Consider the following 14565-nt stretch of genomic DNA (forward strand, 5'->3'; position numbering starts at 1 on the left):
CACCCTGTGCCGGTGTTCTGTCGATTAATGCTGCCTTGTCGAAAAATGCTACCGTAGTGCTAATCGATAGCCCTAACCCTAACTCTTACCCTAACCCCACAAAACACCCTAAAACCCTTACCCTAACCCCTAAAACCTAACCCTAATCCCAAAACGGTGGAACTGCACATGCGCAGAAAGGCTCGATAGGTAGGATTTTATGACAGAACACCGGTAGTCAAACTAACAATAATATACATTTTCCTCAGTAGCTTAGGCTAATCACAAAACGCAGCTTGGTGTCACGCTTCGCGGGGAGGGCGAGCAGGAAGCAGGCGAGCGAAGCCAGGCAGTCAGGGTAACGGGGTTTATTCGGAGGCAGACGTACAGGTACGGACACTACACATGACAATACAATGACCAGTCTGGGGTACATCGACTAAGACACGGACTAAATACACAAGACTAGGCAAACGAAACAGGAAACAGGTGAGAACCATCAGGGCTGAACACGAGGTAATGAGGGGGGCGTGGCACACATCGGGATCGTACGGAGCGGGATATGACAGAACCCCCCCCCAAAGGCGCGCACACCGGGCGCGCCAGAGGAGAGGCGACGGACGAGACGAACCGGGAAAACAGGACCTGGAAAACAAAACAGAACGTCAACCAAAACCAGGGAACAGAACGGAGACACAGAACAAGAACAGGGACGAGACGAAAGACAAGAGACGACACAGAACAGGGAAGGCGGACAGACAAACCAGGAAGGGAGACACAGAAGGAGGGGAGAAAGGCGGAACAAAAGGGCCAGGAGTGAACGGAGGAGACAGAGAGGGACGAGGAACAAAGGCAGGAGGGACAGACGGGAACGGAGGAGGAACAAGGGGAGCACGAGGGAGCCCAGGCGGGCGACAGGCAGCGGCCGGAGGGGCCGCAGGGGAGAGGGAGGAGGGAGCAGGAGGGGACCACCCAGGGGCCAAGGGAACGGGACGAGGGAGTGACAGAGGGGACACGGAGGGAGCAGGAGGGAACCCCAGTGAAGGCAAGCAGGAGGGGGAAGCCGCGGCAGGTGGAGGCGCAGCCGGAGCTGGCGAAGGCGCCGTCCGACGCTCAGCTGGAACAGGGGGGCCCGGAGGCGACCGACAAGGAGCCGGAGGCGCGACCGAGGACCGGCACTGCGGAACCAGGGGGGGACCCGGAGGCGACCGCCGACCCCGAGCCGGAGGAACCGCAGGCGGCCCCGGAGCCCCAGCCAAGGCAAGCGAGGGCGAGCCAGGGGGCAGGGCGGGCGGGAACCGGGCCCCACGCCTATGGCCCCGGCCCTTTCGGGACACGGACAGGCGGGGTCCTAAGGGGCGTGGGCCCCTGCAGGGAGAGGGATCTGGGGTCCACAGGACGGTCCCCAAGGGATCCCACTCAAGGTCCCCCTCGGGGACAGGAGTCTGAGTCTCGGGTGGGGCCACGGGTGTGGCCAGGGCAGCAGGCGGAGCCGCCGACGAGCAGGGCTGGACCGGCTGGACAGGCAAGCAGGGCTGGACAGGCGAGCTGCCAACCGGGGACGCCGCGGGCAGAGCAGCGGCAGCAGCCGGCGATGCAGCCGCGGGCATGGCCGCAGGCAGTGCAGCCAGAGGCCAGACGGGCGAGACGGGCAAGTCAGGTACGTGGCCAGCAGGGGGTGCTGCAGGCAGAGCAGGGACCACTGCAGGCGCCTCGGGCATACGGTCAGCAGGGGGCGCCTCAGCGGGCGCCACCAGCACGCGACCAGCAGGAAGTGCCTCAGCGGGCGTAAGGTCAGCAGGGGGCGCCTCAGCATGCGACCAGCAGGGGGCGCTGCAGGCAGAGCAGGGGCCACTGCAGGCGCCTCGGCGGGCGCCACCAGCACGCGGCCAGCAGGGGGCGCCTCGGCGGGCGCCGCCATCACGTGGCCAGCAGGGGGCGCAACCGCGGCCACCTCAGGCAGTTTAGGCGCCGGCAGGACAGGCGAGCAGGAGCAGGGCTGGCCGGGCAGGACAGGCAAGACGGGCAGTTCAGGTGCCGGCAGGACAGGCAAGACGGGCAGTTCAGGTGCCGGCAGGACAGGCAAGACGGGCAGTTCAGGTGCCGGCAGGACAGGCAAGACGGGCAGTTCAGGTGCCGGCAGGACAGGCAAGACGGGCAGTTCAGGTGAATGGACAGCAGGAGCCGCCGCTGTCTGGGCAGGCGGGTCAGGCAGGACAGGCGGGTCAGGCAGGACAGGCGGGTCAGGCAGGACAGGCGGTGCCGCGGGCAGAGCGGCAGCAGCTGCAGCAGGCGGTGCCGCGGGCAGAGCTTCGGCAGCTGCAGCAGGCGGCGTCGCGGGCAGATCGGCGGCGACAGCAGCAGGCGGCGCAACCGCGGGCAGATCGGCGGCGACAGCAGCAGGCGGCGCAGCCGCGGGCAGATCGGCGGCGACAGCAGCAGGCAGCGCAGCCGCGGGCAGATCGGCGGCGACAGCAGCAGGCAGCGCAGCCGCGGGCAGATCGGCGGCGACAGCAGCAGGCGTAGTCGCGGGCAGATCGGCGGCGGCAGCAGACAGCGCAGCCGCGGGCAGATCGGCGGCGGCAGCAGCAGGCTGCGCAGTCGCGGGCAGATCAGCGGCGACAGCAGCAGGCAGCGCAGCCGCGGGCAGATCCGGAGCCAGCAGGTCCGGCATAGATACGCCCGGGACTATCCCTTTAAGGGCGGCATCCGTGGCGTCTTCCCAGGCGGGGAGAAGGGAGCACGCTCCCAGGAAGAGCGTCGGGTTGGCTCTCTTTTTCCCCCTGCGCCTCTTCCTTCTAGGAAGAGCGGGGCTCTCTAGGACCCAGGGTAGGTCCTTCTCCTGAGGTCTTCCCCCAGGCAGCTCCCCAGTGCTGGGGAACTGAGCGGCCGTAGCCGCGTTGCGCTCAGTTGTGCGCCGCTGAAGAGGCGTCTTTCGCGGAGTGGTCGAGGCTGGAGCCCTTTCCGGCTTGCTAGCAACCGGGATGGAGGCAGGTGGTGAGTCGGGGGGCGGCTCCCAGGAGGTGTACCCCAAGGGGGACAGCCAGACTGCCGCTCTCTCCCTCAGCCGCTTAAGGTGTTCTCCCACCTTGTCACGCAGCTGCTCCTCACCAATCTTATGCCTTCGTCTCAGGAGCACCCAACATCTCTCCACTAGCGGGCGGGCCACTGGATCCCCCTGAAGCTCCAGCATGTTGGTCCACCAAACGACCTCTTCGTCTACGGGGAGGTTTTCCCCGGTAGCGCTGAGCGTGTGTAGGAGACTGGTCATTCTGTCACGCTTCGCGGGGAGGGCGAGCAGGAAGCAGGCGAGCGAAGCCAGGCAGTCAGGGTAACGGGGTTTATTCGGAGGCAGACGTACAGGTACGGACACTACACATGACAATACAATGACCAGTCTGGGGTACATCGACTAAGACACGGACTAAATACACAAGACTAGGCAAACGAAACAGGAAACAGGTGAGAACCATCAGGGCTGAACACGAGGTAATGAGGGGGGCGTGGCACACATCGGGATCGTACGGAGCGGGATATGACACTTGGCCTGTTTGATTTCAATATACAAGAATGATGCCCACGGTTACTCATTTCATTAAAACTGGAATTCACACAGCTTTTCGTACACCTTAAACATTTCAGAAAGCTGTGGTTGTCCTCAAAATCCAATCATCTAAATGGCAAAGTGGACGCTTTAGCAGAACCTTTAAATGCAATAAAATGTAAGTGTTACTACGTATAAGGATAAAGTTCTGTCGATTATGGGTGTTGGTGCTGGTGGTTGTGGTTAAGGGAAGGCCAGTTTCAAAAGTAAAACGTTTCAAATTTGTTTCGTGAACTGAGAGAATGAGGCATTTTTTCCCAGTTTCATTAGATTGATCTAGTCTCCATTAACAAACCCTTAGTTTACTTGTTTCGTATCTTCTTTGTCTCAGTTAAACGCACATCCGTCTTCTAACCGCTTTCCTTAGTGTAGATCACTGGAATAAATATGTTAATTAAGCGTTTTACACTTCTCAAATGATAATTCATTAATTTGCTATCTGTAGAAGCGTTAATGCCAACACAACTGACGCATCTTAGGTGATTCATTAGGTACTGGCTAGCATTTACGTTTTTTCTTTTTAATTATTCCTCTGAGAATATACATATATATAATATATATATATATATATAATAAAATATGGAAGTGTATTTATCATACGTCCTTTAAACTCAAACTGAGCTATTAATCTTCATCGATCACTTTAGCAGCGTCATACGTTCCGAGCCACTTCCGGATTTTCAGGCAGGCAGTTGAATAGACGGCAGCGTTTCGGGGTCCTTCGCAGTGGAGGTGACTTTCAGTAGCGGCGACCCGGACAAACGGAGACTGAAACATTATGGCACAAGCGGTGCAGAAATTGGTTGCTAAAGTGCCGCAAGTCATAGGCGGTAAGGATTACTGAATTTTACTATAGTGCATTATCTTAATCGGCGGTGTCTGTATGATAAAGCGTGCAGTTTTTCAGTTCTGTCGCGTTAATAACAGGTTAGCTAGACTGATAGCTAGGCCTTGTTCGTTGGATTTCAAGAGAGGATTTCAAAGTATTGAACCTTTGTAATTTAACATAATTAAAGTTGAGCAGTATGTACGTTACAGCATTTAACTAATAAACATCTGGAAGGTTGGCTCGCTTAATCTTGACTGTAACAGTGTAAGCAATGTCAACGCTGCGGCAGGCCATTCATCTGTAATCTGCTTTAATTCTGTGGTACAGAATTTAGGATTACATTTTTTATATAATTATTACACTATTTCCAATTAATAACCTTGTTTCCGCTGAACTCGGTTTTTTTTTAAGTTTAAGTTAAGCTTTGATAGCATCTTATGTCTGACTGTTGCAATGTTGACGATTTTAATGGGCATGCCAATTAACATTCTGTTATTTTAAGAGTCTAATTAAATAAAGCACGTTTGTCCATTTTGACTTGTGTTTTTTGCAGCTACAGTGACCTACACCAGACCACGGCTGGCCACGTTTTGGCGCTATGCTCGTGTTGAGTTGGTGCCTCCTTCTCCGGCAGAGGTTCCACAGGCCATTGAAAGTGTCAAGGGGCTAATTAAGAGCTTCCAGGCGGGCCGGCTTGGGCAGACCACAGTTAGGGTGAGTCGGCGAAGCACCATTTGTATGTTAGTGTTTTAAGAACAGAGTGTCTCTCAGTAGTCCTCACCCCAGCTTTCTTTTCCCAGGATGCTATGAGGAACGGCCTGGTGGCAACTGAAGTTCTGATGTGGTTCTATATTGGAGAAATCATTGGGAAAGGAGGCATCGTTGGATACAACGTTTAAACTGTGGACTGTCCTCTGCTGGTTTTTGTCTTTGTATTTGCTTTCACCCAACAGCTACACAGTATTTGGGGATCCACTAAATAAATTATGATTAAACAATGCGAGAAGTCGTGAAACTTGAGACATCCCTGCACAGAATACCTCTTTATTTTGTCTAGAAAAGACATCCCATCCGGCAACTGGGTTGCATTTTTCTAATGTTCACTTTCAACTGGGTACTGTGGGTGCCTTGGGTTTTAAGTGAAGACATTCTTCATAGATGGGTGTTAGAGTTCGGAAAGTCTATCTTAATAATCAATTTGCTTCCTGTGTACCATAATAAAAGAAGATTATTTTGCTGATTGGCTGATTCCCTGGCCAAGCTTATAAGAGGATGTTAGCCTCCCCTATACAGTACTGGTACTTGGTTCAACCAACCAGCTGAGTACTCTGTGACTGTATCTATACTCGACTAGTTGGTTGAAACAAAATCTTGGTCTGACTTTTTACTTCCTGGACCTGAACTACCCACCTCTGGTTCATATGAATGACAAATCATGTGTATAAAATTAAAGCACTAAAGTACTGTGGTTTGTGTGACCAAATCCAGAATTCAAGGGTGCTTTTCACACTTGACATTGTAACTATGAAATGACTTGGTGACCAGAGAATTGGCTTGCTTTCCAGACTGTTTAAGAGCGTCAGCCATCAAAATGACGTGTGCTAGAAATGCTTGAGATTAGACGTTAGTACAGCCAAGCACCTGTGGGTAATAACTGTCCAGTTGTGAGCAACTTAATTAGAGATGTGCTGTTAATACTGACTAATATGCACCTGGAGGTTTCAAAATAAACTATCTTTAATGTCATTTAGCATCAATACAAAGAGAAAAGGCTAGATTCTGTTAGCATAATTAGGTCAATTAGTGTTCAAGCTTAAGAGCCTAGTTAACTGGAAAAGCTTCACACGGGCAAACTGGAAGAACCAAGAAAACAAGGCACAGTGCAGTCTCCAGCTCTGCCTTAGACATTCAAATATTTTTGCAACAGAAAATAGATGAAAGCTATTTATAATTCTACATGTTTCAGTCATTCATTCAAACACATGATTTATTTTTACTCGTGGAACTAGTAGATTCAGTTGGTCACTCATTGACAAGTCTTTTATGTTCACTTATATAACCATTCCTATAAGTCCAGCTCATTAATCCACTTCTGTGGAGCATGAAAAAAAAAAGATGTTCATTTTGAATGAATGAAAATTACATTTATGTAGCACTTTCTCAAACACCTAAAATGCTTTACAAAAGCAATGGGGAGCCATTTCAACCACCACCACTGTGTAGCCCCCACCTGTATGATACGATAGCAGCCATTCTGCACCAGTATGCTCACCACACAGTAGCTAAGACGGTGAAGGGGCAGGAGAGAATTAGACACAGGATAATTAGGATGGTAGATTTTGATATGGTGACAGTGGGCATTTTTTTAGCCAGGACATCCCTACTCTTTCAAAAGATGCCCTAGGGTCTTGAATGGCCTCAGAGTCAGGACCTGAGTTTTACATCTCATCTGAAGGATATCACCATTTTTACAGCACTGCACTGGGATTCACACAGACCACAGGATAGGCTAAACAGTTGGCTCCACCAACATCTCTTCCAGCAGCAACCCAGCTTTCTTAGTTGGTCTCCTATCCAAGTACTGGCCAGGCCCAAAGCTGCTTAGCTTAAGGTGGATGATTTGGTCCAAACTGCAGGCGGTACAGCTGCTGAACAATTTTGCAATATAGGCTCTGAGTAACTAGACCACTTATAACCACATTAAGCTGCTGTTGCACGTCGGATATCATTCCCAGTTGTACATGTTTCTGACTTGACTTAGACCTTTTTGACTTTCAAACATGTAGCTACGCTGGCAAAGTGCTACTGATGTATTTCTGGTATAACATCAGCATAGTTGCATTTACTGTATAATATACCAAAGGCTCTTGGACCTGTGGCAACATTTTAATTAGTGCCCCCATTTAAACCTCAAACACCATCTGCCACGAGTGAGGTGACTTTCTCCCCAGCCATGCATCTATGCAGCCAGCAAGCCCTTCAGCTGTCTAGAACTGGAGCTGCCAAACCCTGCCAAACTCAATTTCACCAATTTAGTTGATAATAATTATAGTGATACTGCATTCATCCCTATGGGGCAATTAGTTTTCATGCATCCCGTCTTGTTGTCTATGTGTCTGACAGACAGGTGAGAGCAAGGTTTCGGGTCAGAGCAAAGGTCACTCTATGTTTGGCATCCCTGAAGCAACATGGGTTAAGGGCCTTGCTCAAGGGCCCAACAGTGGCATTACTCCACCGGACACAGGATTCAAACCAGCAACCTTCTGATCACAGCCACAGTCCTAACCCACACAACACCCCACAATTAAATTCTTCATTAGGCTGATGATCATTTAGAACATTTTATGAAAGGGTGAGGATTAATAACGTGTAGATTTCTGGTGATAACATTGAATGTCATGCTTGGACTTGGAGAGACACAATTCAGTTTAATTTAATTTTATTTGTATAGCGCACTTTCACAACATTACACTGTCTCAAAGCGCTTTACATTATCCCTGCCCAAAGCCCCCAGTGAGCAAGACAGAGGCAACAGCGGCAAGAAAAACACTCCCTAGAAGGAAGAAACCTTGGGGGGAACCAGACTCAAAGGGGTATCCCATTCTCCAGAGGAAGTCAAATGAACAAAATAGCAAAATCTTAATTTACACAATCCAAATCTTAAGATCTGAGTCTCAATGCAGGCAGGGGATAGCATGCAAATACTGGTACTGCTTCTGATAGCAGGATGAACTGTGATACAGCGGCAATGAAGGAGACGTCAAAGGTAGTAGAAGCATCATAGGCAGCACGGTGGGCAGAATATCTTAATATTTTTGGGTCTCCAGGCAGCACACCTCAGTAGGGATGGGGGAGATAAAAAGTGCATTAACCAAAGTAGGGGAAACTACAGACAGTGCAAACAGTTAGATGAGTGCAGTTGCTCAGTGGGTAGTAGCATTGTCTCGTACATCCAGTGTAGGAGCTCAAATCACATCTCTCCATGGTGATACAATACGGAGTCGGTCTGTGCTGGTTTTCAATTTAACCAATTGCTCCGTTTAACCAATTATGCTCGTTAAAACAATTTATCTTTCTATCTGTCATTACTTTGGGTTCAGTGGTTTAGAAACTGCAGGCTCGATATATCACGTGATCGAGTTAAAACGACTATGGCTGTGTGAAAATAATTGGTGCCTATTAACTTGCTAAGAGAAAATAAGTTTAGTCGCGTGCCACGTTGCAAATTGTAAACTTTGTGTTTTTAAAACGTCAGCCTGACGTTCTCGTGTTTTTTTTTAACCAATCAAAGCTCATAATTAGGTTATTAAGATTATTTGGCTAGTAAGTTGCCTCGCCATTTGTTGCTGGTATCAATCAAGTACTAATTAAAATTTATTCTCTAAAACTGGCAGCGTCCCGGTCCCTGGGGGCTTTGATTTGACACCCCCTAGAGGAAACATAAAATAACATTAAGAAAATAATTAAGCATTTTAATTAAACATTGTATGCAAAGTAGCATCGCCTAAGATGGAAGAATGGTCTTGAAACAATTACAATATTGTGAAGTAACATAAAGTAATAAAATACAACAAACATTTGAATAATATCATTCAGATTTTATATTTTAAATTATATTCTCTTGTGGAAAATAGTCTACGGCATGCATAATCGCAATCAGGAAAAAAAAAAGTTTCCCTGGTCCGTTAACTTTTACTGACTGTTGACCCCCCCTTACCGCGGTACCTTAATGACCGGCTGATAGTAAGTGGCCCGGATAAAAGTGACTTAATTGATATTTAGCTAAAGGTAGGTCACGTCAGACATAGGAACGTGGGCTGATCGGCACTGAACTCCTGATTTTTAATGCTAAGCATCATCTTTTTTTAAAATAAGCCACGCGTCAAATCCTTTTCGTGGTTTTGAAAAAAAAAAAGCACAATTTATCTTAGCTGGTATTTTACATTTATTTTCTATCTACATACGTCAGCTACAATGATTTTTCTATTCATTTCTCCGTTTCAACCTGCGTAATGTTGTACTCGCTATGTTTTGTTCCCGGGCCTGGCCCCGGACTCTGGGTAGAAAATAACTCGTACAATCTGGATGGCGATATTTGAACAAAACCCAGTATCCGGGTTCCAGTATTTGCGCCCCGCAATATGAATCGCCCATACTTGTTCCCTGAGTGGCTAATCGTTGTTTGTTGAAAATACAGGTTTAGGGCCGCGCCCCCTCAGCACTCTGATCTTAGGGCAAGCAGGCAGAGTGTAAAATGGCGCACAGCTGTCGGTGGCGGTTCCCTGCTCGGCCTGGTGGGATCACCAACGCGGGCAGCGGGAGGAGAGCGGGCCGGATACGGGTCACTGCCTCTCTCCGAACTGGCACCGGGACCCACCCGAACACGAACGGGCTCGGCCCGGGCTTTGACGCCGCGTTACAAGTTTCTGCTGCCATCGGCAACAACCTGCAGAAATTTCGGGATGTTTTTGGAGAGGCGAGTGGCTCCAGCAGCGGGGAGGTAAGGAGCTTCTGCCACAGACGGGGGGCATGATGTGGGGCGTTCACTGTGGCGCCGATCAGCGATTTCTGAGGGGCGAGCAGTGCAGGCGGCTAGCTGGCTAACTTTACCACGGGCAGCTAGCTACACGGCTAAGTGAAGATCTCCTAGTAATATGCAGTTTTTCCTCCCCTCACTCTGGCTTAAAGAGTCATTCTCGGGGCAGCACGTTGCAAATCTCAACTACTTGCCGTTGAGGAGGAGGAGGAGGCGGCGGAGGAGAGGGGGAGGAAGAGAGATGAGGGGAGAAAAAAAAGGAGTGAATTTAGCAATCGATGCAGCGCGATTGTTTTGATGGAGACGAGACGCGGCGGAGGTGCTCGGCAGAAGTTTATCCCAGCCGAGAGCAGCCTGGGCTTAGGGGCAGTGCATCGGCCGGGTGACCCGCTACAGTGATACCGCAGGAGCAGGGAGGGGGGAGCCGTCGGCAACACAATAACTGCCCGAGTGCGAAGATCGGACACCCGATTATAATATAAACCCCGAGAGAGAGAGGGAAAAACAGCGCCGAGTCCGATTGCGCTCCCCTCCGGGAGGCTGGAGCGGCGTCGCTCCTTCTTGCAATTTCAAACTGCGTGTGCTGCCCCTGTCGCCGCTCCGGAGCGACCGACAACAAAACATGTCAGCGACGCCGCACACGGCGGACACTTTACCCGCCCGGGATCATCATCAGCATTAATAAGCATAACAAACGTGTATATATATGTAAAAAAAAAAAAAATATCCAACTTGGCGACGGGGTTGAGATCATCCCCAATAAGTAAATCGCATCTTCCGCCCCCCCTCCCCAAGATGATCTCACTGCGCTGGATCGTTTAAGTAGCAGTGTAGGTAGCTAGCTAATAAAACGCTTTTTTGGTAGCAGGCTAAATAGCTACATAAATGTGCCAGCACGGGTGGGTGGGGGTGGGGGGGGGGGGGGGCGCGTTCTCGTTGTGCTTTTTCTGCGTCGGTTAATCTGCGGACCCTCGATAGGAGATGCGCCTCCGGGGCGGGCTGGATGCACTTTTTTTTGTACGTGTTTTAGTGCATAGACACTGGCGGCGCTGGCACATTTTGTCCCGGCTCTCCGATCACTCGTGGAGCCCCTCCGTTTCGGCGCAGCACGCCTACTTCCTCCTGCCTCGCTAGCTGGCGACACACTACGGTTAGCGATGCATAGGAAACCGAAGGTGGACATTTTTTTTGCATAGTACAGTGCGTAGTAAGAAATTAAACCGGGAGCTCGGCGGGGGCGTCTGCTGGTGCGCTTGATTTATTTTGTTTTTCTTTCTTTTTTACCGGGGGGTGATTTTCATTGAGGATGAATTAAGTCTCCTTCGGGAGCGCTGTTAAGCGGCGTTTGTGCCTCCGGTCGCACCGTTTTCGGAGCTGAGGCCACAATAACAGCGCGTCCTGTGACAGGCTGCGTGTGCGCGCGCGCGTGCGTCTGTGTGTGTGTGTGTGTGTGTGTGTGTGTGTGTGTGTGTGTAGGGGGGTGTATCCGCCCCCCCTCCTTTGGTGACACACTTGTTTTCGTGCATGCACACAAGGCAGGGCAAGGCGTTTTGTCGCTGACCACCTTGCTTGCGCAAGTTCGCCATCGACAGACGTTAACGGAGACTCATCCGTTTATTCCATCCATCAAAGCGGAGCTCTTCCCTTCATAAACGCAATCGCGATGCCCATGGCTTTATGTTGTGGACGATTTTATACAAATAACTTTGTTTTAAATCGGTTGCTGTGTTTTTGATTACATGATTTCACACTATTAAGTGTGCAGTTAGTGTGCTGGTTTCTAACAGGAAAAACGATGAAGGGAATAGAAGCCAGGCGTGTTACAGAAAGCACATGTGAAGACAGTCGGGCATCGGGACATGTCTGCTATGGCTGTTGGGTGTACAAATTTAAAACACGTACTGTATGAATTTCCTGAAGCAGATGTGGTCCTTGCGGTATTCTGATTCTGCTTTCATGTCGATTGTTGACTTAGGGAGACTTTTACTGAAGAACTTAATAATGATAAAAAGATTTCTCCTGGATGGATGGATGAATCTAGTCTGTGGTTTCGAAACGTGGTCGGTTTAGGGTGGAGGACGGTGGCAGAGGAAGGCAGACAAACCCCGTGTGGCGATATGTAATGTCTCCCCTCAGCCGCGTCACATGTAACTGCGCACTCCGCTCCATCAGCCTTATGTATGCGATGCTTCTTCAAAAGTGAAATTAAGGATTAAAAAGAGGTTTCTGGCTTGCATGTGGCGCGCTGGGGGCGGCGGGCGCGCTCCCGCGGCATCTCGCGGCCAGTGGAAGTTGCAGACGCAGCACTGTGATGTCATTGGGGGCGATGTCACCGTGGGGCAGGACCGTGTTGTTGTACCGCAGGCCGGGCAACTCCGAGCGCCGCCCGGATCAAAGTGAAGCCGAATCGGACCTCCGCTCTGGTTCCTCCTTTTGGAGACATCGGTAACGTGGTGCATTGGAGCGGCGCCTTTCCTTTAAGTTTGGCTCTACTCCAGCCGCTGGGAACTGATCGGAGATCTGCGGTCGGATTTAGTTCTTATTTGAACTCACTTGCGCTCTTAAAATAAGCGGTTTGCCCCAGAATGACTAACAAATTCGGTGTAGTTGCATTTTCCCCTGGCATCTTCTGGGGGCAAGAATGATCTTGCGAGCAGTCATTGCCCAAAAGTGAACTTTTTTTTTTTTGGAAATGCTGCTGACTTAGCTGGCTGTCTTGAAGCTAAACAGTGTGTGTTTTCTTGCTTTCTCTTAGATTTATTTTTCTATGCCACTGAGATCACAGCAAGGGCTCAGACAGCCCTTGATCCTCTCTGAGAAAGGGCAAAACTAATTCTAATTGGAATTTTGATCAGACGCCGAGCGCAACTGGCGCAGATTGTACATTGTGGGTGAAAAGGAGAAAGTGTCTTGTATAAAGTCCTGGAAAGGTCAATGAGGCAGAAAAACACCTTTAACTTTTTGTCATTGATCACTCCCTGATATATTTTGGACAGGCACACAATGTCTGGAACGACCTGCGTTGTAATGGCTTTATATGCACTAGAACGAAACTTGCCCCCAACTCAGGGGATTCCGGAACTTTCGATTAAACTGAAATAAATCTCCGACAAATAAGTTAGCCCCCTCCGGTTATCCGTTTAATGGGGTAAACAAAATGGAAGTGGTCCAGTCTGCTAGTCTCCTCTTTATGTGGGGCTCGCCCCCGCCTCCTCTTCCCCGCCCCCCCAGACAGCGTGTGGATCATAGCAGGAAGCTTTGTGTCTGCTTTTATCCCGGCTTTCACGAGTAGCAGACGCCTGAAAGCACACAGGCGAGGCATAGCAAAGGGGTGGGTTCCTGCTGCCTCTCACCCCCCCCCCCCCTCCCCTCAGTCTGCACTAGGCAGGGAATTAGTCACACGCTCTCCCATCCATGGCTTTATTCTACCCTCCCTGGCAGGCAGCAAACTGTCACCTCTGCACTGGTGTGGGGGTGGGCGAATTGGGCCGGGAACTCCCCCCCCCCCCCACCCTCATCCCCAACCCCTCGTGGTCCTACTCATAACACAAATGAGGAAATTCACCACTGCTCAGAGGAACTAGCTGGATTCAGCGAGGGGACAAATGCAGGCTTGAAAGCGTAGAAACTGTGTCACTCTTCACAGTTTTGACAATGGCTAACGCCAAGCTGAAATGCTGGGGGGGGGGGGGACAGACAGACGTAGAGTAACAGGAACTGTACCAGGCTTCAAGGCAGATGGTCCTAAAATGAGTTGTTTTTCTTAGAATAGTTTTCATATTATTATAGAGGTCCCGCACTCAACATCGTATAGCATATAGTTAAATTACGCCAAAACTAGAGGGCTGTTTCTGTGTCGTGGGAGTGCAAAAGCTTCACATGGTCGCATCACACTGACCACATCTGAGTCAGCTGGTCCTTTAGAACATCCCCTTTGATTTTTTTAAATTATATTTTGCAATTCAGAAACTCATTCTGATAATGACTAAAGTGAAATCACAGTCAAAGTGTAACAGTTTTACCGTCATCTTTCTTGAATTGGCCTTCCGCGAGATGGGTTTCTTCGAAGCCGTTGCCGTTATAGGGGCCGCAGACCAAGAAAAGGAGAATGTAGACCACCTTTGGCAACGGCAAAAGCATTGGCTTGGATAAGAACTTTTTCAAGAAGCGTGAGACCTTAAGGAACTCGTCTGTTTAAGACATGAAAATGAGACGTGAAAATGATATGTCCTCACACTGAGGACATAAGAGCTGAAGGTGGTGAAAAGCAGAATCTCAGAAACGGCAGGAAGATTCAAGAAAACGGATTGCCAGTGCCTTTGAAACTTACAGTTGGAGTGATTGGAAAGAAAACAAAGGAGTGCTATGCCCCAAACTAACCTGGCAATAATTCAGCGATAGTTTAGCAAGATCTGGGTAAATTGTACAGCAAATAAGCAACCCAGTAATGGCTCTGTAGTAAGGCAAGCCTGTTTGAATGCATTTTCTTTAGCCTTACGGGTCTCACACTGAAGAGTTACTTGGGTGGAATTGTTGGTCTAAACAAATCTGGAGAAAAGATCTTGAACAGCGGATCGCAAAATCCCCCTTGTGGAATATTATTCCACCGTCAGATAG

At 49.9% G+C, this 14565-nt stretch overlaps 2 protein-coding genes across 2 annotated transcripts in view; both read left to right on the top strand.

The window, feature by feature from the left end:
* Nucleotides 1-4254: 4254 nt before the first annotated feature.
* On the top strand, nucleotides 4255-5412 carry atp5l (ATP synthase, H+ transporting, mitochondrial F0 complex, subunit g). Its single transcript, XM_023816270.2, has 3 exons — nucleotides 4255-4413; nucleotides 4966-5126; nucleotides 5213-5412. Exons 1-3 carry the CDS (start codon nucleotides 4362-4364, stop codon nucleotides 5309-5311), a joined length of 312 nt encoding a protein of 103 aa, XP_023672038.1. The 5' UTR covers nucleotides 4255-4361; the 3' UTR covers nucleotides 5312-5412.
* Nucleotides 5413-9619: 4207 nt separating this feature from the next.
* Nucleotides 9620-14565, top strand: part of kmt2a (lysine (K)-specific methyltransferase 2A) — a 48592-nt gene continuing 43646 nt past the window's right edge. The window contains exon 1 of the mRNA XM_023816282.2: nucleotides 9620-9912. Within this exon, the coding sequence (XP_023672050.2) occupies nucleotides 9667-9912 (246 nt within the window). The 5' untranslated portion in view covers nucleotides 9620-9666. The remainder of the gene's footprint in view (nucleotides 9913-14565) is intronic.

This window comes from Paramormyrops kingsleyae, chromosome 18 (genome assembly GCF_048594095.1).
Source record: "Paramormyrops kingsleyae isolate MSU_618 chromosome 18, PKINGS_0.4, whole genome shotgun sequence".
Lineage (NCBI taxonomy): Eukaryota > Metazoa > Chordata > Actinopteri > Osteoglossiformes > Mormyridae > Paramormyrops > Paramormyrops kingsleyae.